We start from the raw sequence: 26,501 nt of genomic DNA on the forward strand, positions 1-26,501 counted from the left end.
CTCTGAGTTCCTTACACGCCCGTTCCTCCTCCTCGCTTGGTTCTGAGACTCTCATGAATCACTCTGACATGTAGGCGGAATGCAGATGAGTCAATTTGCTAATGACGATTAATACAGCTCATTTTCTGGCTGCTGACATTATTGTGTAGCAGGCTGGCCTCGGTGTCAGATGAAACATTGACATTCGGAGGTTACAGCTAGCGTCACTAAAACAGCAGTCTCTCTGTGTATATTACACAGAATGTAGATCTTTACTCTGAGATTCCCCAAAGGCTGCCTACATTCCCAAATCCAGCATGTTTCAGACAGACAGAAGATAAAAGGTTAAAATGTTAAAACAGCCTAAATTTTCCATGATACCTTTAGCCTTCCTGTTATCTGGTGAAAGTCTCGCTCTCTCTCGCTCTCACAATGCCTGACAGCCACAGACGTGTCTCGACATGTTGTAAAAAACAAAGTTCACTAATTCTGTATGACAGGGACGTCAAATAGATGTCAAAGCTTTTTACATCTCTGTGCTTGCTGAGTCCTTTTCAGTGTGACCTGGTAGAGCTCACATGTGATACCTTCATTGGTTGGAAAAATACTGTTTTTTTAAATTGTGTGTACCCCATGGGAAGGACATATAGAGAAATTAAAAAAAATGTTGGTTTCAATATAGCATTTATGTTGATGTCCTATGGTAAATAATATACAATAAGTGGTACATATGAAAACGAAACAAAACAAACTTTATTTAACAAGAAAATGATAAATGATTGAGAGTCAATAGTGTGTACTTTAATAAAACTATACAGGGAGTGTCACCACAGAGTTCACACAGCAGCCTGGGAGTGGGACTCAAAGCACTTTCTCCCAGTTTTAGCAACTGGCTGTCAACATTATCTTGCAAAACCGAAACTACCTTCTAGTTGGATGGAAACTGCTGGTAGCCCCCGAGCATATGGCCTGAATCTATACAAGCACAGATAAAATGACAGCATTTAATGACAAACACAATAATGTACTTGGTTTTTGTTTTTGCTTGTCACAGGGGAAGTCCTATGTGTTTGATCGCGTGTTTCCAACCAACACCACCCAGGAGCAAGTTTACAACACCTGTGCCAAGCAGATTGTCAAGGGTAAGGGTAAACTGGTATCTACATACTGTATATATATATATATATATATATATATATATATATATATATATATATATATATATATATATATATATATATATATATATATAGTATATACTATATATACTGCTGTATATATATATATATATATATATATATATATATATATATATATATATATATATATAGTATATACTATATATACTGCTGTATATATATATATATATATATATATATATATATATATATATATATATATAGTATATACTATATATACTGCTGTATATATATATATATATATATAGTATATACTATATATACTGCTGTATATATATATATATATATATATATATATATGCTCTTGAGACTACCAATCATGTATCTACTGTGACTTTTTACCGACAGATGTGCTCAGTGGATACAATGGCACTATCTTTGCATATGGACAAACCTCCTCTGGGAAGACCCACACCATGGAGGTACAGCTTTTAATGCCCAACACAGTTGTGTGTATAGACAATACATCGGAAAGAACAAGACAACTATAAAGAAGCAAAGATAGCTGATATAAATATATTTACAGTTACATAACACTGTTTATACATTTGTTTTGTTTTAGGTTCTGTATTGTTTTGTTGCCACTTCAGCTGACGTTAACAACTGGTTATTTGTTCACCTATAAACAAGATCAGTGTGTACTGTATTGCACCGACTACGCCAAAACAAATTCCTTGTATGTCCAAAAACGTACTTGGCAATAAAGCTTTTCTGATTCTGATTCTGATTCTGATTCAGATCAATGTTTTGTTTTTTATCGTATATTTTATTATTTTTAGATTTAAGTTATTTCAGTGTGTGACATTTTAAGAGGATTATTCTACCAAGCACTTATGGGTCCAAACATTAACTGCTGTCTCACACTTAATCATTGCTGTTTATGTTTCAGGGAAAGCTGCATGATCCTCACCAGATGGGCATCATTCCACGCATTGCTGAGGATATTTTCAATCACATCTTTGCTATGGATGAAAACCTGGAATTCCACATCAAGGTCTAACACTAGTTATTGCATCTTGTTTTATGAAACATTTCTCGTTTTGAAATTGTTTCCTGTTTAGATTTGTTTTTGATCTTCTTTCTTTTTCTGCTTTCTCCTTTTCTTCTTTTTATCATACAGGTTTCCTACTTTGAAATCTACATGGACAAAATCCGTGACCTTCTGGATGGTTAGTGCTAATCAAACATGCATAAATCGAACATGCAAAGAGGCTGTAAATTAAATGAATAGTTAGTCAATGTGAAGTAGCACACATGTTTTTTATTAGCTATAATATGTCAAAATCTTTAAAGAAAATCTGATGTTATTTTAATGTTATTCTTCTTTTAGTGACAAAGACCAACTTATCTGTCCATGAGGATAAGAACAGGGTTCCATATGTCAAGGTTCGTGAAAGAGTTGATCTGTTTTTCATCTTAGAGAACCACTGGCTGCATTACATCACTGATAATGTCTCTGTCTAATTTTCCCCTCTCCTTAGGGATGCACTGAACGCTTTGTATCAAGCCCTGATGAGGTTATGGATGTGATTGATGAGGGCAAAAATAACCGCCATGTTGCTGTGACCAGTGAGTATCAGTCATGGAGCTGGGAATACATTTATACATTAAAGATGCATCTGTGGCCATTTTGAGCCTAAATACTCTTTCTCAGATTTGTTTACAATACAACCTCAACCTTCAGTTGATTTTATTGGGGTTTTGTTTGTTAGACCCACACAAAGTAGGAGATAATTGTGAAGAGGAAGGAAAAGATACATTATATTTACAATGTGTTAGAAATGTACATGGTTTATGGGGCTAAAATAATGCATTTGCATTCAGCTGTCATGATATGAGGATGTTTGGGTTTTGGTTTTGGGACCTTTCCTCATTATGTTTTTCAAGTTGTGTTTTGGATCTTGTTTCTGATCATATTCTAGGTGGTGCTTTAGTTCTTTCCTTAGGTTTAGTTTCTCATGATTCTTGTATTCTGTTTTGAGTGCATCTAAGTTTATGTTCCATTATAGCAATGTTTTTTATGTTAACTATGTCCTTGTATTCCTGTTTTAGTTCCAGCCATGTGTTGTGTTCACTCCTGCCACAGCCTATAATCAGCTTCATCTGCTCCACCTGTTTCAGGCCAATCAGTTCTCTTTGTTATCTCCTGTGTCTTGCCCATATACAGGTCCTTCTCAAAATATTAGCATATTGTGATAAAGTTAATTATTTTCCATAATGTCATGATGAAAATTTAACATTCATATATTTTAGATTCATTGCACACTAACTGAAATATTTCAGGTATTTTATTGTCTTAATACGGATGATTTTGGCATACAGCTCATGAAAACCCAAAATTCCTATCTCACAAAATTAGCATATTTCATCCGACCAATAAAAGAAAAGTGTTTTTAATACAAAAAACGTCAACCTTCAAATAATCATGTACAGTTATGCACTCAATACTTGGTCGGGAATCCTTTTGCAGAAATGACTGCTTCAATGCGGCGTGGCATGGAGGCAATCAGCCTATGGCACTGCTGAGGTCTTATGGAGGCCCAGGATGCTTTGATAGCAGCCTTTAGCTCATCCAGAGTGTTGGGTCTTGAGTCTCTCAACGTTCTCTTCACAAAATCCCACAGATTCTCTATGAGGTTCAGGTGAGGAGAGTTGGCAGGCCAATTGAGCACACTGATACCATGGTCAGTAAACCATTTACCAGTGGTTTTGGCACTGTGAGCAGGTGCCAGTTCGTGCTGAAAAATGAAATCTTCATCTCCATAAAGCTTTTCAGCAGATGGAAGCATGAAGTGCTCCAAAATCTCCTGATAGCTAGCTGCATTGACCCTGCCCTTGATAAAACACAGTGGACCAACACCAGCAGCTGACACGGCACCCCAGACCATCACTGACTGTGGGTACTTGACACTGGACCTCTGGCATTTTGGCATTTCCTTCTTCCCAGTCTTCCTCCAGACTCTGGCACCTTGATTTCCGAATGACATGCAGAATTTGCTTTCATCCGAAAAAAGTACTTTGGACCACTGAGCAACAGTCCAGTGCTGCTTCTCTGTAGCTCAGGTCTGGGGAATGCGGCACCTGTAGCCCATTTCCTGTACACGCCTGTGCACGGTGGCTCTGGATGTTTCTACTCCAGACTCAGTCCACTGCTTCCGCAGGTCCCCCAAGGTCTGGAATCGGCCCTTCTCCACAATCTTCCTCAGGGTCCGGTCACCTCTTCTCGTTGTGCAGCGTTTTCTGCCACACTTTTTCCTTCCCACAGACTTCCAACTGAGGTGCCTTGATACAGCACTCTGGGAACAGCCTATTCGTTCAGAAATTTCTTTCTGTGTCTTACCCTCTTGCTTGAGGGTGTCAATAGTGGCCTTCTGGACAGCAGTCAGGTCGGCAGTCTTACCCATGATTGGTGTTTTGAGTGATAAACCAGGCTGGGAGTTTTAAAGGCCTCAGGAATCTTTTGCAGGTGTTTAGAGTTAACTCGTTGATTCAGATGATTAGGTTCATAGCTCATTTAGAGACCCTTTTAATGATATGCTAATTTTGTGAGATAGGAATTTTGGGTTTTCATGAGCTGTATGCCACAATCATCCATATTAAGACAATAAAAGACCTGAAATATTTCAGTTAGTGTGTAATGAATCTAAAATATATGAATGTTAAATTTTCATCATGACATTATGGAAAATAATGAACTTTATCACAATATGCTAATATTTTGAGAAGGACCTGTATACTCTGCTGTTCTGTTTACTCCTTGCAGAAACTTTACTCTCACTGATCACATCAATGTCCTCACCTGTTTACCAGACCTGCCTCTGCTACCTGCTTATGTTTTTCCTTTAACTAAATTATTTGCTACTCACCACGCCACACTGTTTATTGCCTATCTTAATTTTGGGGTCCACTCAGGACACCACATCCTGACATCAGCCTCCTCAATTCGATACTTTGTGGAACTACATTTTGTAGCCATCACATTTTTCCTTACATTTTAAAATGATGCTCTAGTGTGTGTTGGTCTATCAGTGAAAATCCCAATAAAATACAATGACGTTTTTATTCGTAATATGACAGAATGTGTGAAGGATTTTGCAGGGCTCTGGGTCTGAAAAGAAATATTTTATATAAAGTAACCATTTGTTTTTTGAGAATGCAACAAACACTCTCAGTGTTATGTTAGTGATAATGTGTTAGCAGTGTTAGATGTGTCACTGATGCACGAGGTGAGGGTCACGTTCATGTGGCCCATCATTTTTGTAATGTAATGTAAGCTCCACATTACTGGTATAGTTACAGGAAAAAAAAGGACGAGATAATAAAAGCCACGGTTTCTCGCAAAAGTTAATTCTAGCAACACACTGAAAACTAAAAGCCATCAATATTGCAACATAATTTCCTGTGCAAATAAATATTTAATTTATTTAACAAAATACTACAGCAGATGGACAAAGTGCACAAAAAACAGAGGTACCGCTAACCTTAATGTTAATTAAATTTGTTTAATGAAAATAATAACAAGGATTGGAACACTAGTATATAGTATATACTCACATTGAAAATAAGTAAGACGTGTCCTGTTGGGGTTGTTGTTGGTAAGGGGACCCAAGTGCAGGCTAGAGTGAGGCACTCCTTTGGTAAGTAAACAGTTACAGAAAGTAAACTTACAGAAAAGTAAACAAACTCAGAAGAACCAGGAAGCTTTTGAAAACAACAGAGGAGCCGGGTGACTTTGGCTCAGTGGGTAAACTAGTTGTCTTCCAAAAGAAACGTGGGTTTGATTCCAGCCTCCTCCTGTCACATGTCAGTGTGCCCCTGGGCAAGGCACTTAATCCCACGTCACCACCCGATGGGCTCGTTTGTGAGTGCCAATAGGTGAATGTGTTGGCTGAGTTAGAAGTAAAGTGAATGACCTACACTATCTCTAAAAGCTGTTATGAAGAGACAGTACCAAGTGCAAGATTTTCATCTCGTAATTTCAAGTAATCTGTCAAAAACATTCCTTATGTAAAACAAAAAGATGCAGTTTTTCAAGCTGCATCTGCAGAGGATTTTAGATGGTTTTCATCTGAATCCTCTTGCTTATCTTAAATGAAATGCAACACAACATTAAAGGATTTAAAGTAATACAATCTGGTTACTCACATAATGGTTTTCAAATGTACCACTGTGATAGTTAAAATTTCTAACTATCTCCTCACAATGCAGAGGGAACGATATGTAAGCAGAAGAGGATGTCAGATTTGCTGAAAGCTGCATTCCTATGCAGCGCAGGGTTGTCAGGTTCCCGTCACTGCCTGCTGACTCACTGTGCTGCAGAGTGATGTGCTGATAGCGGTCTAATGGGGCTAGAGTCTGCCGACGCTGAGCTGATGCCCTCAGATATCATCTGCAGAGAAACCTGAACTTTCAGTCTGTGAGGAGGTTTGATTAGGAGTCGTTTAGCAGAGTGCTGCTTACATATCAGCGGCTTGCTGTAAAATGGTCACATCATCCTGGTTTGATTGACTTGAAATGAAATCTAAGGAATTTTAAAGTTATTAGAAAATTTTAGGTCACTGCTAGAAAATGCTTACAGTTCTCCTTCCCCCCATCACAATTGCCATACCCCTAGTAAAGATAATTACATTGGCTTTAATAAATTCAACTCTAATTGCTGTAACATAATCTCAAGCTGAATAATTGGCTCCTGTTTTCAAACAGTGAGCTTTGAATATGTTTTTTTTACCTCCCTTACCCCCCTCCTCACTTTTCATGGTGGCAAGATAAACTCAGGTCCTCATCCAGCCGTGTTTGTCACGCTTCCAGTTGTTTTAACCTTTTCACTAATTCCTATAACTGAAGCCAAGTGTGGCCAAGTTTAGGGAAGTAGCTGTTATCTTATACCCAGTTAATATGGGGCTAATGGGCAGTTACTCAGGGTGATATTAGAAGGAGGGGGTGCCCAAGCACCAGACAAACAAAAAAAACAACATCTTATCTTTCTCTAACTTGTAATTTTCCATTGCATTTATGCGTGTGTGGCCAATGTGGGGTTCGTGCTCCTGTGTGTTGAGCATGCTTTCCCATTTGCTGAGAATAAGGACTCTAGGTTGCATGCCATGTGCAAGACTGCACTTTCTTTTATTCTTTTCCAGAATGTCAGATGATTTCTTTCATTTTAACTGGTTGGAGAAAGGGTAGCAGAAGGACTTTCCCTCCCAGGCTACTGTTAATGCTAGAATCGCCACAGCTTGTAACTAATTTGCCCCTTATAAAGATAAAGAAAAATGTTTGTTTGCTTGGATATTTTCATGGCTTTCCCATTTTGAAGAGTGTCCTTATGTTAACTAGCCTACGGGAAAAAACTAAGCATCGCTTCTAGAAACTGATCAAGTTTTCAAAAGTTACAACTATAAAATGCTACAGATAAATCTATTTTATGGGACCTTTTGGGTATGGCAGTAATTGTGGCACAATTATTTGTGTTTAAAGGTCTCAGTTATGCCCAACTGAATAAATGTACTCAAATTAAAGGTTGGATTTAAAAAAACAAATCAGTGTGACACCAGTGCGAGGACATTTTGAGGGCTGTTATCAAGATTTAGAAAACAAAGTTGTTTGTCTTGCATCCTTTTTTAAATGAGACTTCAATAAACTATTTACAGTGCCTTGCAAAAGTATTCATAACCTCTGAACCTTTTTTATATTTTATCTCATTACAATCAAAACCGTCAATTTATTTTATTTGTATTTTCTGACAGGCCAACAAAAAGTAGCACATAGAAAGAAAGTGGGCTCCAAAATTTAAAATTAATACTAAAAGCTGTGGGCATTTCATGGCGCACCATTCAACCATGATCCGTACATAGAAAGAGTACATCACTAATCTACCAAGCCATGGCCATCCACCTAAACTCACAGGCTGGCCAAGGAGAGCATTATTCAGAGAAGCCTCCAAGATGGCCATGGTAACTCTGTAGGAGCTGCAGAAAAGTTGCTGAGATCCACAGCCGAGGTGGGAAAATATCCTGACCAAAAAGACTGGATTCTTTTAGGGGTATCAGAGTAAAGGAGACTGAATAGATATGCACATCATGCTTTTCAGGTTTTTATTTTTATTTTTTGGACATTCTGAAAACCACAAATCCGTTTCTTTTTGCTTTACAATTGCACACCACTTTGTGCTGGTCTATCACATAAAATCCTAATAAACAAAGTTGAAGTTTGTGGTTGTAACCTCACAAAATATTAAACGTTTACAGGCTGTGACTAATTTTGTACAGCACCGTGTGTCTATTATTGTGAGAACATCCTAGAGTGCACAGATGTTTGTTTAAACTTTGCCTAAATTACTGACCCATTATTATTATTTATTGCAACTTAATCATTTTAGTTTTACCTGCTTCAGGCACTGCGGGTGGAAATTAACCAGTGGTAATTCTCCTGTGAGATTAATGTTCATTAAAAATTGACCTGATCATAAAACCTTTAGAGCAATTTTCTTTTGAAAATAAGTCAGTAACTAAAATACCATCTTTTAAAGTTTCCTAAGCCTTGACCAAATAAAGGAGGCTAAAAGTTGTCGTGCACGGGTGCTGGTGCATCTTGTGCTTTATTTTTATTTTCAAAACTTAAATGTGCCATTTTTAATTGAAACACCGTCAATTATTGATTGTGTGAGGTATTTCCTCTGCCTGATGTTCTTGTCTTTCTGCAGACATGAACGAGCACAGCTCTCGCAGCCACAGCATCTTCCTGATCAACATCAAACAGGAGCATGTGGAGACGGAGCAGAAACTGTGTGGGAAACTCTACCTGGTGGATCTAGCTGGCAGTGAGAAAGTATGAGACATTGTGAGATGAGTAATAATTCAACACCAATGAATCAGTGGTTATTTTACTTTATATTTGGTGTCTCCTCCAGGTCAGTAAGACTGGAGCAGCAGGTTCTGTCCTGGATGAGGCTAAAAACATCAACAAGTCTCTTTCTGCTCTGGGAAATGTTATCTCTGCCTTGGCTGAGGGAACGGTAACAGTATTCGTCTCTTTTGATACTTAAATATGTACTTCTTTGTTTCTGTTTTGTTAAATAGTTTAATTAGGAGTACAGACAAAAAATAATTTAATCCTCAGTGTAAAAGTAATTAAACGTCACTGTAACCTGAGAGATTCTGTTTTTCAGAACATTTTAGGACCAAAGCAAATGGTTCATTTATAATCATTTCTCTTCTTTGATCTTTCATCTCCTGCAGAAAAGTCATGTTCCCTACCGTGACAGCAAAATGACCCGCATCCTGCAGGACTCACTGGGTGGGAACTGTCGCACGACCATGTTCATCTGCTGCTCTCCATCCAGCTACAACGAAGGGGAGACTAAATCAACTCTGATGTTCGGACAACGGTAGACACACAGTCAATTCAGCTTTGACTGAAATATGTAATTCTACACAGAAGAGGAAGTAAAAAAGGAAAGCTTTTATTAAAGTGTCAAAATTTCAGCTCTCTTGAAAAAGTTAAAGAAATACGAACAAAGAATCAATCAATTTGTTACTTTACTGAACTTTACAATTATGCAATACTTTGTACTGGTTTTTCACATTCCAATAAAAAAAGGTTTTTGGTTGTAATGTTAAAAAATGTGGAAAGAACATAGCATTTGTATGTGAATGATAATATATGCTTTAACTAGAATCATCTCATACAGTAAAGCAGCAGAAGTATTTCAGCATTTGTCTTCATAAAGTGGCTTTTTTCCACCCTGTATTTATTCTCTTTCCTTTTCCTGGTCACAGCGCAAAGACCATTAGGAACACGGCCTCCATTAACCTGGAGTTGACAGCCGAGCAGTGGAAGAGGAAGTACGAGAAAGAGAAGGAGAAGAACAAGACCCTAAAGGAGACCATTCAGAAACTGGAGGCGGAGCTCAACCGCTGGAGAAATGGTGCGATTCAGTGTTATGAATCTTCTCTCTTCCATCAAATCAAGCTTTTGTTTTGGCTGCGTAACTGCAGCTCTTCTGATCAGACATTAGATGCAAACATGCAGCCTCATGTTTTTTGCTCCATAGGAGAAGACGTGCCTGAGACTGAGAGGACCACATCAGACATGGTGACCCATATCGAGACCGTGGAGGAGCGCCCCATTCTGGACAACGACACCTCCTCCATCGTGGTTCGCATCTCCGAAGAGGAGCGGCAGAAGTACGAGGAGGAGATCCGCAAGCTGTACAAGCAGCTGGATGACAAGGTTGAAATCGCTGACTTCACTGCTTAGCATCGATAGTGTTTCCTGTTGGGTGTTTATGTTAGTTTTATATTTTAATATAAGTTGCATTGTTGTCCTTATTAATGGTGCATAACACTGATTTATTTATAGAAATCATCATGAGCTGTGGATGTATTAAGGTTCGGCATTTATTATGAATCATGTTGGTTTTGCTGCAGGATGATGAGATCAACCTGCAGTGTCAACTGGTGGAGAAGCTGAAGCAGCAAATGCTGGACCAAGACGAGGTGGGAAAACACTCCCAAATGTCTTACCAAGTCCAAAGCACATTATCCAAGTCGGTGTCTGCCACTCTGAATATGTTCTTCTGTATTTTTGTCCCCCTTCGTCGCCCCACCCAGGTCCTGGCCTCCTCCCGGGGAGATGGGGACAAGGTCCAGGCTGAGCTCGGTAGGCTGCAGGTGGAGAGCGACTGCGCCAAGGCCGAGGTGAAGGAGGTGCTTCAGGCTCTAGAGGAACTGGCCATCAACTATGACCAGAAGAGCCAGGAGGTGGAGGAGAAAGGCCTGCAGAACCAGCTGCTGGCCGACCAGCTGGCCCAGAAAATGGTACGTTTTAACGTGACGTGATTGGTGGACTGGGTCAGATAGAAGAAGAACCAAACTGGGAGACAGAAGGGGGAACAGGAGGCCATGATGCACCATAGAGACAAGCACCTGTTAGAGTAACACCGTTTCAGTGTTTCAGAAAGCATTGTAGAAATTGTATGAAATTTAAATATTGGAAAAAAACCAATTTAGATTTTTAATATGTATTTTTATGAATTTTTATCTATAAAGACACGTGAAACAATTTCACTATGCAAAATTGTTGAACTTCAACGTACGTTTCTATGCCACTTCTGCACTTCATAATGCTTTCAATATAGGTTAAGTAATACTGGTAAAAACTCACAGATCCTGAGTCTGATTTGTTGCATAATTTCCATATTTTTATTCCCATACTTCAAAACTCAGTTTAGACATTCCTTTGAAATTCTGGTATTTTTTTTTATCAAATCTGCAGATCCATCTATTACTGTAACTATTATAAGACATAGCAAGAAACAATTTATAACATTTCTAGCTGAAAAGATGTCTATTATAGTTCAGCGGGTGCAGCAATTTGACTCCTTCTCCTTTTCCCCAGGCAAGTCTGATGGAGCTGGAGGCGGAGCTGTCTCGTATGCAGGAGGTGAGCGGTCAGCAGAGAAAGCGCATCGCCGACGTCCTCAACGGGCTCATGAGAGACCTCAGCGAGTTCAGCACCATTGTGGGGAATGGAGAGATAAAGCTGGTGAGCACAATCACAGGGCTGGAAGAGGTGGATATATTAGATATTAGATCATGTACATCATATCCATGGGATCTTAACAAGTCTTTAATCCAAATATCTCAATTATAGACCCTTAAATGTAGGTTTAGATCTTTCATACCAAGCCTTAGATTTTAGTTAATTTATATATTTAAAATTTGTGCATTTATCCTTTTTTTTTTTTGGAGAAATGTACTGGTGGCATTAACTTCTTCTGTGCGCCGTAGTTTTGCCTCAGGATTTTGGTTGTCGTTTTGTGATGAAACTACAGGAAGGAATTTATTGTCTGCTGACATTCAGCTTTCTCCATGCACATCTGAAACGGTTCTGCTCCTGTCATATCCATTATCAGCTCCTTCATAATAGGAGAGTGTATAGTTGCAATGACTCTCGGAAGTGTTCACACCCCGTTTAAAATGACAGGTTATTTTGATGTAAGAAATAATCGACACATCTACATGTGTCGATTATTCTCCAAATCTATCAGGTTTCAGGACACCTCTTGTCCACAGCTCTCTTTAAGCGAGCCCAGAAATATTAGTTCTGAACTCATCCTCTGAGCTCGTCCATTCTAAAACTATATTTCTTCCAAGACGTATTTCTTTAGCTAGCTTGGATGAATGCTTGGGCTTGCTGTGAAGCTGAAACATTAAATTCCTCTTCATCTTCAGTTTTCTAGCAGACAGCTGTAACGTTTGGGCCAGAACTAGCTGGTTTCTAGAATGAAAAAACTCAAGTTTTTTTTTGATGAAAAGTAACCCCAGAGCATTACCCTGCCACCACCATGTTTCACTTTTTTTGTGTTGCTGTTTTTGGCAAACACACCTTACAAAATTCAAGTTTAGTTTTCTCAGACCACAACACACTCTCCTAGAAGGTTTCAGGGAGAATTAAGCCAGAACTGGATGTTTTCGTCAGAAAAGAAAAATTCTGATCTTTACTCCAGTCATACGTAAAATAAATTAGAGATTGTTGTTCATATGTGGATCACCACCACTACATGCTGGAAACTTCTCCAACTCTTTTAGTATTACTGTCTGCCTCTTGGGAGCCTCCTCATCAGTTTCAGAGAAACATCCAGTTTCTGTAATGTCACTGCTGTCCTATATCTTCTCCCATTTCTGGTGTGTGCCTAATAATGCTGTGGATTTGTTTTCATACGATTCTCCTGACTGATGCCTTTGTACGGTGAGATCCTATTGATCCTTTGTAACCTCGCTGCAAAGTACAATCTTAGCTAAAGGATGCAAATGAGCAAATGTCGGGAAAATCCTACCTTGACAGCTGAGCTTCATTTCAGGTTAATCAGATTCACTTCAAGGTAAGATTTGCTAAATTATGTAACTAGGTTATTGCAGAGTTTATTATTTTTCCCATCTTTCTATCCCTAACAAATTTCATTGCTTTTTATGTTGTCACACAAATTGCAGAAAAAAGCTTATATTTGATTTATCTTGTTATAATTTTTTACGCCACAAAAGCCTGGCATTTTAACACAGGTGTGTTCATTTTGAGAGCCACTGCAACAAGCTATAGTTTGCAGAAACCATTCAGCAATTATTGTAATGAAGCATTAAGCATATTGTGTAAAAGAGGTTGAAGGTAGCTAACCTAGTTGCTAATACAATGTAGTAACATAATAAAGCCCCCCTTCCCAAGAGAAAAGTAACATTTATCTTTAGTTATTAGCTAAATTAAATACAGTTTATTAACAAGTTATGCAAGTTATTTTTCACAATTAATGTGGTTACTAAATTGAAATCATAGTGGAGTCATTAAAAAGTCTTACATCTCACTAACTGAACCTAGCAGCTGAAACCCTGTATTCAGCGTTCATTATGTTTGACCGTCCTGTGTCTTGGTGTCCATCCCATTACTCGTGGGGTAACACTGGAGAAAATGTAACATTTTTTTCCTTAATTCTCAGCCAGTAGAAATCAGCGGAGCCATTGAGGAGGAGTTCACCGTGGCCCGCCTCTACATCAGTAAGATCAAGTCGGAGGTGAAGAGCATGGTGAAGCGATGCCGCCAGCTGGAGAACATGCAGCTGGAGTGCCACCGCAAGATGGAGGAGACCGGGCGGGAGCTCTCCTCCTGCCAGCTCCTCATCTCTCAGGTAAGGGATGGGGGATGAGGGCTGGGGGCTGTGATATATAATGAACCACTGATTGATATATAAAAGGGTAAAAGTAAAAACAGAAGCAGGCAAAGTAGAGAATTAAATACAATAATCAAACTGAGGAAACACTGACAGATGGTATTTAAAGGAATCTTTTCATTCTTGTTGGTGATTGAGTGGCTTTCATGCCTCTGCTGTTTTACACGTTTTCTGTTTGTACAGCATGAGGCTAAAATCCGCTCTCTGACCGAGTACATGCAGAGCGTGGAGCAGAAGAAGAGGCAGCTGGAGGAAAGCCACGACTCCCTGACCGAAGAGCTGGCTAAGCTGCAAGACCAAGGTAACATGCAGCACAGGACTCATGGAAAACCTGTCTGGTGCTTCTTTGCTTGTTTGTCACTGATCCATAGATTTTAATTTCCCTTTCCAGATAACTCTCTGCTTGAGGAGAAAGACGGAGAGAAGGGTGAGCTCGAGGATGGGAATACAAAGGTAACAAAGATTTTGTGTAAAATTCCCTTACCTTGAATTAGGAAACATAAAACTTAGGAAACGTGTACATAATACGCAGAATGCTTTTGTAATAATATCTGTACAAATTTATTAATTCCTTTAAAACTCACAATAGGTTCTTAAACAAGACCCCTCCCCTTCAGCTAGTAGAAAATTTAGCAAGCTGCTTGTTGATTTGATTGGATTTAAGAGTTTAATTCATAGACAGGAGAAATGGTTCTCCAACATCAGTCAGCATCTTTTAATGCACGTGGTTTTGTCCACCTCCAGAAAGCCCTTCGTCAGCAGGGGGAGTCTCACCGCGGCCTCCATCACAAGCAGCTCGCCCGCCTGCGGGATGAGATCAACGAGAAGCAGAGGGTCATCGATGAGCTCACCGAGTCTGTCATCATTTACCACCCTCCCCATCTCACAAACATCACTTCATGCAATCCTTTAATTTTCAATAATTATCATGTTACCACTAATATTAAAAATGATCATACTTACATACATAAAAGAACAACTGTGCTTTTTTTCATCAATGTTTCTCATTTTCTAAAACTTCAGTCGTAACTCCAAGCTGGAGCTGGAGCTGGCTCAGGTGCGTGCTGACTTTGAACGCCTGAAGAGTCAGGACAGCTGCAAGAGTGAGCGCCTGGAGGAGCTCTCGTAAGTAGAGCTCTTGTAAATAACAAAAATCGAAGTTTTATTCCAGCAAAGACCTGAGAACAACCAAAAAGATGCTTTTACTGTTTTTCTTAGATTCCTGCATGAGCGCCATGAGCAGACCAAACAGGACTTGAGGGGTCTGGAGGAAACTGTTGTGAGTAAAACACACACAACTGTCCATCTACTTACAACATCCAGACTTTCTCCATTAAGACTATACATACTTTGCTTCACAGAGTAATTTGTTCTTTCTCCAAGGCTGCAACAACAAAATGACATAATTTTGTTGTTGCTGCCTTGGGTTTTGTAATTTTTATAGCTTCTTCTTGATGCCTCATTTGGGCAGAACTTTAGTGTTATTTGGACTCCGACAACTATTGTGTGATTGGTCAGAAATTTGTGTTGGTTTGGTTACTACACTGAGAACTGCTGCAATAGAAGATACCAAAGAGGACTTCCCAGGAGCTCTGCACTTGGGTTCCTGTGAAGCATGACATGTACTGGCCAGCAAGACCTTTGTTCTTGTTCTTGCCACCACGAGTAAAAAAACTAATTTCCTTGCCCTTGCGGAGTATCTACAGGCTGTAAACCTTCTTTCCATCTGTCTGTCTTCAAGGCCCGCGAACTCCAGACCCTCCACAACCTGCGCAAGCTGTTCGTTCAAGACCTCACGTCGCGGGTTAAAAAAGTAAGGAACTCCGCTCTCAAGAAACCCATAAGCTGCAAGTGTCTTTTAGCGCCTTGCAAAAATATTCATACTCTTTGAAATTCTTCACATTTTGGAACAGTACAGCTTTAAACTGCAAGTTTTTGTGTTGGATTTTTCCGTGATAGATCAATACAAAGTAGAGAATAATTGTGAAGTTGAAGGAAAGGAAGTTTCTACACTTTCTTTTTAACACAAAAAAATGAACAGTTGCAGCTCTGGTGGGAGATGAGACTGTTGATATGGCAGCTATTAGACCTGCACTCCACAAATCTGGGCTTTATGCAAGACTCCAGAGGTTTCTCATATACCTTCACCTATTTCTAAGGTGCATATTACAACACGAGTAGTATGCAGAAACCATTATTAATAGTTCATCAACACATTTTGTTTTGTGACTGAGCCTGATGAACATTTAACACAGTTGGATTATAAAATTAAGTTGGATTATAAAATTAAAAACCAACAACTACTCCTTAATTAATGGAAGAGTGGCAAAAAAAGAAAGCCAATGTAAAAAGAAAACCATTAGGATTCCCATTTCGTCTACTTCTACTAATGCCCTGAAAACTAAGCTGCACATCTCACTGAACACACCATTCTCACGGTGAAACATGGTAGTGGCAGCATCATGCTGTGGGGGGTGGGGCATTGGGTACTTTTCTTCAGCAGTGAAAGACAACATGGTCAGAGTTGATGGAAAGATGGGTGGAGTTAAATACAGGGTTATCCTGGAAGAAAACCTGTTAGAGGCTAGAAAAGACTTGAGACTGGGGCGGAGGTTCAGCAAGACAACACTAAATAAAGAGCTGGAGCCACAGTGGATTGTAAAAAATATGAAAACTATGAGTCATTTATCTTCCACATTTCAATTATGCATAATACTAATGTAAAAAAAATGCTAAAAGTTCAGGAGGTGAAATATTATTTTGCAAGGAACAACAAATTTGTGCTTTTTAACTCAAGCATTCAATAGAATAATGTCATAAACCACCACCTCCTCCCTTAAAATGCAACTCTTTCCTCTTTGATTTTCTGATCTTTTTTACTGTGTTTCTGTCTCTGCAGAGTTCCGAAATGGAGCCTGATGATAGCGGGGGGTCTAGCACCCAGAAGCAGAAGATTTCCTTTCTTGAGAATAACCTGGACCAACTTACAAAGGTTCACAAACAGGTGAGAAGTCCACAGAACAGAGACAAAATAACTGTATGAGTAATGTGAGCCATCAGTTTGGAATTATAAGTAGTAGAAGACATACAATATTAGTACATAAGAATTATCATAATACACATTTGCCATTTTTTACACACTTTCTGTAACAGTTAGTTTTGGGTAATTTGTTACAAAAACACAATTTGCTGCTGAGATTTCTGTGAACTTCTGTGGGAAACAATATCTTTATTTGTTTGCTAGAAAAAATATAAAGGGATTTCATTATATTGTATGCATTTAAAACAGTCGATCAAAACTCTAAATGCTGCCACATGTTTTATTGTGTTTTCTGTGTCTATCTTCCCTCCAGCTGGTACGTGACAATGCAGATCTGCGTTGTGAGCTTCCAAAGCTGGAGAAACGTCTTCGGTCTACTGCTGAGAGAGTTAAGGCCCTGGAGACTGCACTGAGGGATGCCAAAGAGGGCGCCATGATGGACCGACGCCGCTATCAGCAGGAGGTCGATCGCATCAAAGAGGCCATGAAGGCTAAGATCGCTTTAAGACGCTCCCATGCTGCACAGATCGGTACAGCACTCGGTTCTTTCACTTATCCTTTACAATAATCTGCCATGGCAATGTAACTACTAGCATGAAGACTTATTGAACTTTTTATTCCAACAGCAAAACCAGTGAGACCAAAGCAGCTTCCTGTTTGCTCTCCTACAAACCCGTTCTATGCCTACATCCGGGCTACCGAACACGCCAACGCTTACAGCAATGCCCTCTTCCAGAGCAGCATGACACCGAAGAGCTCCTCCAGCATCAACTGCAACCTGAACTCTGTGCAGAGTAACACGTAGGTTCAAATCCTTCCTCAGCTTAGATTTTCTAGTTGATGATGATGATGATTTCCTTTTTTTGTACAGGGACAGTGCACAGCAATACATTGACCTAAAAACAGGAAATATGCATGGTGCCAGGTTATAGCAAAAGATGCTAATTTCCACCTGTAGTCCCTTGACAGGTTGATATTAATCAAAACTAACTGGGTTTTATTTTTATGGAAATGTATAAGAGAAGAGAACCGGTGAACATAAACTAATACAATACAATCGTAACAGACCTCGCCCCTCAGCTACACCAGTTATTAAAGACTTCCAGGGATTTATCATTTCTCTATCACATGCTTGCACCTATACAATAAACACACCTATTTGTTCATACACACATACACTTTCGCATTCTCACATACTTTCAAATGAACCAACTATACTTTCATTTACACACATTCATCACTAATGAGTGCAAACCTGCTTTGATAAAAGCCATTTCTTTGTCAAATGTGCAAGCATTGAGAAACTTGTACATGTTATAATCTCAGTTGGTAATGTATTCCACTTCCAGTTTGTGTTTGCACCATGTTTTATAGTAGCACACAGTTTGTCATGTTGAAACAACAGAGTTCAAGGCATTTTAATGTGACAGACCAACAAAAGGTAGTTCGTTATTGTGAAGTAGAAGAAGTAGAATGCATGATAAAAGATAAATGGTTTTCAAAATTGTATAAAAATAAAAATCTCAAAAGTGTGGCTTGCATATACTTTTTGCCCTTCTTCACCCTGAGACCCCTAAAAGCAATCCAGTGCAACCAATAGCCTGAAGGTCCATGTACAAATCCAATTCATGTAAGCACATTTAAATTAAGATGTCCTGTGCATTAATAAGTTGTGTAAACGATGTGAAACTAACAAATACCAGAAGGGACATGTATCAAAGATGACCTGAAGGACCTCTTGAATGAAAACCAGAGCACCCAGTTACCTTCAGAGGTCATCTAGTTCACCTGTGTGTGATTTAATCTCCATACAAAACCAGCTGTTCTGTGAAGGCCCCAGAGGTTTGTTAGAGAACATTACTGAACAAACAGCATCAGGACGACACACCAGACAGGTCAGGGATAAAGATCTGAACCGTTAACGCAGGGTTGGGTGATAACCGTTAAAAATCTCAGAGAGCGCAGCTAAGATGGTCAGAGTTTATGGGAATGTTTTTCTTTAGCATTGAGAGACAACATGGTAAAAGTTGATGGAAAGATGGATAGAGTTAAATACAGAGAGCAATACTGGAAGAAACCCCGTTAGATGCTGCAGAGGTTCCAGCAAGAGAACAACTGTAAACATACAGCAAGAGCTACATTGGAATGGTTTAGATCAAAGAAAATTCATGTTATAGAGTGGCCCAGTCAAAGTCCAACCATAAATCCACTTGGAAATATAACAAGACTTGAACATATTTATTCATAGATGCTCTCCATTCATAGATGCTCTCCAATCAGCTCTCCATGGAGTCAAGATTTTTTGACTCGCCACCATTTTCAGATTGTTATTTGTAAAAAAAAGACAAAAAAAACAAACAGAAACGTTCTATTCCCTTGAGAAGAGTTCAGTAGTTTGTGTTGATCTGTCACACAAAGTCTCAACAAAGCACACAGAAATTGTGGTTGTAATGTGGCAACGTGTGAAAAGGTGTAAGGGATATAACTACCTTTGAAAAACACTATATGGAGAGCTGCTGATTATATATTTTGATCAAAAACAAGCTGTTTCATGCTTTGAAATGAAGAGATTGTACAGGTCACCCCATATTTTTACAACGTTTTCCTCTTTGACAGAGTTTCCACGGCTCTGGGCTACAGAGCAGAAAGATATAATGGCGACGTGCTGGAGTCCTACCCGCTCAACATTGACAACGGTAAATAAAACACCACAAACACCGCAACTGTTCGCAATAATCGTGTTTCAACATGTGAGCCTCTTTCCAAACTCCTGATTTGTCTCCAACAGGTAACAGCATCAATGAAACCAGAGACATAAATGACAACAGGTGAGGTCTCACGTACAGTACAAAGAAAACATTCAGCATTCACAATTTTATTCCTGTAAAATGAAAAAGAAAAAAGGGTTTAACATTTTGTTTGTGATAGAAGGAAAATCAACTTAACTATGTTGTTGACTGCTTTATTGGGAGTTCGACAGCTGACCTTTAGTTAGTGTTAATCAGATTAAACCATCATTGACTGTTAGGTTTTCATGTCTGCATTAACAGGAGTGACGTTCACTGTGGCAGTGAGGTGGATGATTCAAACAGGCACAACAGCATGCAGCAGCAGACCGCTTCAAGTTGTAAGTTTATTTGATAGCAACCTAACAACTAAATATCTGATCCCATATTCATTTATAATTAATATATTTAGTTAAGTAAATGCTAACAAATCTGAAAACTCCTTCCAAAGGTATCAAAGATGGATAATTTATTTCTTTAAAGTTGGTCCTCAAAGGAACAGGCATACAGGAACATGCGCACACCTTACCTAACTTTCTCTTTCCACTTGCATGGATGTCAAAGGGCAAAATTCCGTGGCGGAAAAGGGTTTTTTCCGCCACAGTTACTCTACTTCTGTTTCATGGTGGAACAATTATATTGTGATTCAAAATGTTACAAGGGCTCACCCCTCTTTCACACTGACTCTGTCATCCATGCGTTTTGCTCTGCGTTGCAAATAAAAGCCACGCTAGTCACTGCGGAAATTCACACTGGTTCCCTGGTGCGGCAGCATGACGAAAAGCCCTCCTCCGTTATTCATCTGTGATACGGATCGAGTCTATTTTTGACGGATGGCGGAGCATAAACTCGAGACTTTCAATGGGGGTAAAATTCACAGATGACGGAGCTGTTGTCAGATGCATGAACAGATCCGAAACCCATTTGGTGTGAATTGCTGAGCGGCACAATTTGCGACGGATGACAGAGCAGACATGGAACATAGTCAGTGTGAACTTGGGGTTAGTCTGGTTTGTTTAACTAAGTTGTCCAAAGCAGTTTCTAAACTATTACATGTTTTGCTTTTCCTAAGTGTCGCATTTGTTTGAAAGCCTGTTTTATAAGTGAGCATGAAGAAGTACTTTGTGTTATTTAGGTCAGTTTTGTTTCATGAGTGAAAACGGATCCGCGTGATATAATTAATCTAGAGTAGGTTGAACAAACCTAAATAAATTGAGGATCAATGACTGTAAAGAATCCATCTCTATAGTTTTGATCCAACTCTTATACAGCTGAAGCCACATATTTACATACACTGCACGAAAAAATTCTTAACCTATTTTTTGTCTCAGTGTCTGATTTTAGATCAAACTAAACTTTTCCAATTTTAGGTCCGTTAGGATTACTTTTATCACACTCTTGAAATTCAGAAGTTTACATACACTCAGATTACTATGCCTTTGGAAAATCCCTGATGAAGATGTCATGGCTTTGTAAGTTTCTGATCGTTAATCAGAAAATCAGAAGCAATCAGCTAAGATATCAGGAACAGAATTGTGGACCTCCGCAAATCTGGTTCATCCCTCGGCATAATTTCTAAGGTGCCTGAAGTCCAAACATTTATACACAAGTATGAACACATGGCAAGGTTCAGCCATCATACTGTCCAGGAAGCAGACGGGTTCTGTGTCAAGATGGACCTGTTATGGTGTGAACTGTGTGCATCAACCCTAGAACGAAAGCAAAAGAGCTGGTAATAGTGTCATTATCCACAGTAAAACGAGTCTGGTTCCAACATGGGCTGAAGGTCCACTCAGTGAGGCAGAAGGCATCACTCTAAGAACATTATAAAAAGTCAGATTACAGTTTGATAACTATTTGGATTAGATCTGGAGGAAAAAGGGGGAAGAATTGCAAGCCTAAGAACACCATCCCAACTGGTATAAGGGCGGCATCATGTTGTAGGAGTGTTTTACTGCAGGAGGGATTGGTGCGCTTCACAAAACAGATGAGATATAAACATTATGTGAAAACATTTAAGCAGTAACTCAAGACGTCAGCCTGGAAGTAATAGCTAGGACACAAATGGGTCTTCCTAATGGACAGTGACCCAAAGCATACCACCAAACTAGTTACAAAGTGGCTTAAGGACAAAGTCAATATTTTAGATAGAGTGTCCATCACCAAGTCCTGACTCCACCCCCAGAGAAAATGTGTGTCAGTAGGAAGATGGCCTACAAACCCGACTCAGTAAGACCAGTTCTATCAGAAGAAAATGGGCCACAATTCCAGCAAACTATTGTAAGAATCTTGTGGAAGGACATCCCAAACCTTGGACCAATGTCACACAGGGGAAATCTGTGTACACTAAAATAAGTTTTTACACGTTGAAACATTCTCTAAAAATAAACGTTCTTATGGTTGTGGCATTTGGCAATTACAAATCATTTTGGTAATCCTAAATTACCTCAAACTGGAAAAGTCTAGACTGATTTAATATCAGACACTGAGTGAAAGAAAAGTGTGTTTTTCACAACATTCAAGATAAAAATATTACATCAGACCAATGAAAAAATACATTTTTAATACAGAAACATGGGCTTAATGAAGAATATTTTTAATACCTGCTAATGGTTATTTTCAAAGGGTGTCTTTAATTTGACAAACGAGCCTCATTTGAACCCATATTCTAATTTATTGAATATTGTATATATAATATTATTACATGTGTCATATATGCACAGAAATAGTTTGGGAATTCATATCTTCTGTGTACCATTTTGAGATGGCTAACACAAAAGGAAATTTCCAATAGTGATTGTGTCTAATTGGATCTGAAATATACAACCTAATGAGACTTGTTCACACTGGTCTTCAAGTAAACCAGGAGACACAGTTAACTGTGTTTCACTGACACTTACAGAAAAAAACTGGAAATACTGTCTATAATTATGAGTTGCAAAACAAAACGGTCCAACATAAAACCAACAATGTTTACAAACCAAAATAAACCACAATCAGACGATTGTTGAATTTTTGTTATTGATCTTTGATTTGCTGGTCTTTGCAGAGCTCGACCAAACACTGTACCCCTTCAAGGACCCTCCCGTTCCGTTTGCATGCACCCTCTGTAACCTCTGACCACTGCATCACCAATGAAGATGAGGATGAAGATCTGTAGCCCTGTAGTAGATGAAGCCCCACCTGTTTCTTCGGTCTTGCTCCCAGTTTTAGGCTTCAGTCCCTTTCAGTTCAGTCAGTGCTAATATAGTCTCAGTCTTGGCTTTATTTAGATGACCAAATCTCAACTGAATTTAATCATTTAAATCATTTAATCAGCTGACCAGCAGACATCACTCCCTGAGGTGATTGAACTGAAACAGGAATGAACCCAGACTGCTCGGTACTTACTTTGTAAATAGCAGTGCTGTATACTCCAGTAGTTCTTTTTTGTTTGTTTTTGACCAACAAGTGTTTGTCCAAATATCCCAGTTCCTCCGTCCATAAAACATTTAAAACGACCATGAACCTTTTACTCTGTCGTGAATAAGAGCGTGTACCAGATAGTCAGAGACTCCTCAGTCTCTTTGTGCATGTCGCTTAATTTGCAGGCTAAGCTTTTAGATCTCTGTATGTGTCCTGTTTGGAGCTGGTGACAGATGCAAGAAACAAGAGAGAGATGGTTTCCCTAAAATTAGATCTCGGTGTCAGTGTTGTATGCTTTCTATCTCAAAGTAAATGTCAGTGCCGATTTGGATTGTTAAAAAAAAAAAAAAAAAAGCAAAACGCAATAAATTAGAGAGGGAATCCCAGCTCAGACATACAGTTTTATTGGGTAAACCTCTACAAACTGCTTTGATAATGCTGCTGCTGTATGATGGCCTCTGTAATTCCCTGTATTGCTCACACACCTCAGTATCCCCTTTACCAATTACCGAGCCTTAACATGAACTGATATCTCACAATCAATTTAACTCGCCGTCATTTGCATAAAGTACATTTGTAATTGCTACCGCTAGAGCAGCTTGTTGTTTATGAATACCATTCTTTTAAAATGCTGAAGAAAAAGAGCTGATCCTAGAATAACACTAGATGTAAGTAGACTTAAAAGCATTAACTATAGCTGTAGTTTTCCTCTCATGTAATTTAACCAAAAGCAGCATTTATATTTCCTCAGAGTTTGGCCAATGCAAGGCATTTTCAAAAATTGCCTTTTTTAACTTTTATTAGTGGTTGTGGAAGGGTGGGGGGAGACGGCAGAAGGAGGAGCTTGCCCAAGGTGCCATTCATGCAGAAGAAGGAAGTGAAGGATCCTTTTAAGACAGTATGGAAGCTGGTTTAGAGGATCGGAGTTTTTCATGATTCAGGTGTTTCCCCGGCTGAGCAGCCACCAGTCGGGGACATTTTGTGCCATTTTGCTGTTATTCTGCAAACAAATCCTGACCAGCCAATCAGGATAGAGGAAAGCAGCTCTTCATAGGCTGGAGATAAATATGTGCTTGCAAAGAATCACTGAATCAAAACGGAAAGGAAAGAGTGAAAAGGAAAGACGGGCTGCTTAACACCCAACCTACTTCTGTCTGCACACTTTAAGACAGGTATGAGCTAATTTTGAATTTTATTTATTTTATTAAGTTTGTGCTCATAATTTAAGTAGATCTGACCCAAGACTTTACAGTTTAATTAGCCAAAAACATCCTAATTGACAGATTTAAAAATGTTCAAACACTTTTACTACTTTTTAAAAATACCCTGGCACCCCAGCATTTATCCTGTATTGCTCCTTCCGTCCAACATGGCATCTTGCGTCCTTTTTCGTTACGATGCCGCTCGGCCTGATGCTCTTGCTGGCATTAATAACATCTCAGGGCTTATAACATACATAATCAAAGCAGGCATACATCACCGCCATTGTCTTCCTCCTGAGCTATGTGATTGCTGATGAACAATCAATCCGATCAGTGTGTCCTCTTTAAATCTAAGCAAGAAAGTGAATTAACTCACATTAGAGAATATACGTACATAAATATACCTACATTCTAACTCATAGCCTTTCAAATCAAGCAACCCTACAAACCTGCAATCTTATATCATATTTAAATTTTTTTTATAGATCTCAATTACAAGGAGTGTGTAATATGTCGTCATCTGCTATTAAACTGTCTGAAATCAGCATATCTTAGAAACCCGCTATATGTTAGTAAACTTGTAAGTAAAAAGGCGCATCATGACATAGTAGGATGCACGCTGACCTTGCTCAGTGAAATGCTTCTTTTATTTGTTTCTGTATGCCTATAAATGTAGTGTCAACATGATTATGTGAAGAGTCACCTTGCAGAATATCTGTAAATATAGATTCATCACTAGGCTGTATGTAAACCTGTGCGTTGTAGTAAAAAAGTTCAATAAAACTGTAAAAAGGTGTTTTGCTGTCTGAGCTCGTTCTTGTTGAGGGAGTTGTGTGGATGTTGGGCACAGAGGAGCCATGTTCGAATAGAGCAAAATGGCTCCATCTAGTGGTTCATCTCATTGGATGATTATCATCCCTCCTGCCACCATATCAGAATATGTTATCACATTTTTATTGGGATTTTATGTAATCTACCAATACTGGGTAGAGCATTAACATGTAGTGGAAGGAAAATCATACATGGTTTTTAAAAAGTGTGACATGCATTTGTGTTCATCCCGTTTGAGTCAGTACTTTGTCCTGCTTTGCACAGTAAGAAAGCGATTTTTTTCCTCCCATTTGTCTTTGCAAAATAGCTCAAGCTCAGTGAGGTTGAATGGGATTTGTGATCATCATTTTATTTTGGTCTAGTTGCAAATTGTTGATAGGTTTTTAGGTGTGGGCTGATGATCTAGATTATCATCTGAATAATCATGCTTTGATCTAAGCTCTTACATTGTAGCTCTGGTTGCATGTTTAGTGTCATAGTTCTACTGGAAGATGAACCTCTGTCCCAGTCTCCAGTCTTTTGCTGCCTCCAACATATTTTTCTCCAGTATTTAGTTGTATATAGCTCCATCCATTTTCCTATCAACTCTGGCTTTTCATGACTTTCTGTCAACAGCAATTATTTTCTTTCCACTGTTTCTTAAAGGCTGGATTGCACAATGAATAGCTGTCGACAGATTCTCCGACTTGAGCCGTAGATCTCTGCAGCTCCTCTAGAATTACAGATGGCCTCTTGAGTGCTTCTTTGATTAATGCTCTCTTTTCCCAGACTTTTCAAGTCAGTTAAGGTGGATGGCCATGTCTTGTTGTGCCATGCACAGGTGGACTCTATAAACTAATTACGTTATAATTATTTCTGAAAGCAACTGATTGCGTTGGAGTTGAATTAGGAGTAGCACAGGAAAGGAAGCTAAATGCAAATAAACGTCAGACGTTTATTTACCAAACATTTTTAAAATCACTGATCATTTACCTTCTACTTCACAATTATGTCACAATAACTATATAAGGTTTGTGGTTGTAAAGTGACCAAAAATTGAAGAGATATGAATAATTCAGCTTTTAGACAAATTTCTGTTTTTATTGTGTTTTCATTTTTTATTTTGATTTGTTACGAAGACCATTTTAAGAAAATAACCTGGTTATCAGTAAGGAATAAATGACATTGTCCCAATAATTTCAATGGAAGACATAAAACATATTTTATATGAACTGTGGGAAGCAGCATATCTTCTAAAACACAGGTAACTTTGCCTGCTGTATGGCATTTATTTTAACATTTGTTTTACAGGAATGTGTTTGTTGCAGATTTCTTTCCAATTTCCATCCATCCATCCATCCA

General features: G+C 38.8%; 1 protein-coding gene across 1 annotated transcript in view; it reads left to right on the forward strand.

Moving 5' to 3' along the window:
• The window catches only part of kif5aa (kinesin family member 5A, a), a 28,804-nt gene extending 3,679 nt beyond the window's left edge, over positions 1-25,125 (forward strand). Inside the window, exons 2-29 of the mRNA XM_047373014.1 lie at positions 1,034-1,121; positions 1,527-1,600; positions 2,068-2,172; positions 2,299-2,347; positions 2,509-2,564; positions 2,660-2,747; positions 8,878-9,002; positions 9,085-9,189; positions 9,413-9,561; positions 9,953-10,101; positions 10,228-10,406; positions 10,604-10,672; positions 10,787-10,993; positions 11,574-11,720; positions 13,666-13,854; positions 14,080-14,197; positions 14,288-14,349; positions 14,641-14,750; positions 14,920-15,021; positions 15,115-15,175; positions 15,638-15,709; positions 16,796-16,900; positions 17,250-17,466; positions 17,563-17,737; positions 19,553-19,632; positions 19,725-19,764; positions 19,987-20,063; positions 22,772-25,125. Of these exons, the coding sequence (XP_047228970.1) occupies positions 1,034-1,121; positions 1,527-1,600; positions 2,068-2,172; positions 2,299-2,347; positions 2,509-2,564; positions 2,660-2,747; positions 8,878-9,002; positions 9,085-9,189; positions 9,413-9,561; positions 9,953-10,101; positions 10,228-10,406; positions 10,604-10,672; positions 10,787-10,993; positions 11,574-11,720; positions 13,666-13,854; positions 14,080-14,197; positions 14,288-14,349; positions 14,641-14,750; positions 14,920-15,021; positions 15,115-15,175; positions 15,638-15,709; positions 16,796-16,900; positions 17,250-17,466; positions 17,563-17,737; positions 19,553-19,632; positions 19,725-19,764; positions 19,987-20,063; positions 22,772-22,773 (3,000 nt within the window). The 3' untranslated portion in view covers positions 22,774-25,125. The remainder of the gene's footprint in view (positions 1-1,033; positions 1,122-1,526; positions 1,601-2,067; positions 2,173-2,298; positions 2,348-2,508; positions 2,565-2,659; positions 2,748-8,877; positions 9,003-9,084; positions 9,190-9,412; positions 9,562-9,952; positions 10,102-10,227; positions 10,407-10,603; positions 10,673-10,786; positions 10,994-11,573; positions 11,721-13,665; positions 13,855-14,079; positions 14,198-14,287; positions 14,350-14,640; positions 14,751-14,919; positions 15,022-15,114; positions 15,176-15,637; positions 15,710-16,795; positions 16,901-17,249; positions 17,467-17,562; positions 17,738-19,552; positions 19,633-19,724; positions 19,765-19,986; positions 20,064-22,771) is intronic.
• The last annotated feature ends 1,376 nt before the right edge of the window (positions 25,126-26,501 follow it).

This window comes from Girardinichthys multiradiatus, chromosome 1 (genome assembly GCF_021462225.1).
Source record: "Girardinichthys multiradiatus isolate DD_20200921_A chromosome 1, DD_fGirMul_XY1, whole genome shotgun sequence".
NCBI lineage: Eukaryota > Metazoa > Chordata > Actinopteri > Cyprinodontiformes > Goodeidae > Girardinichthys > Girardinichthys multiradiatus.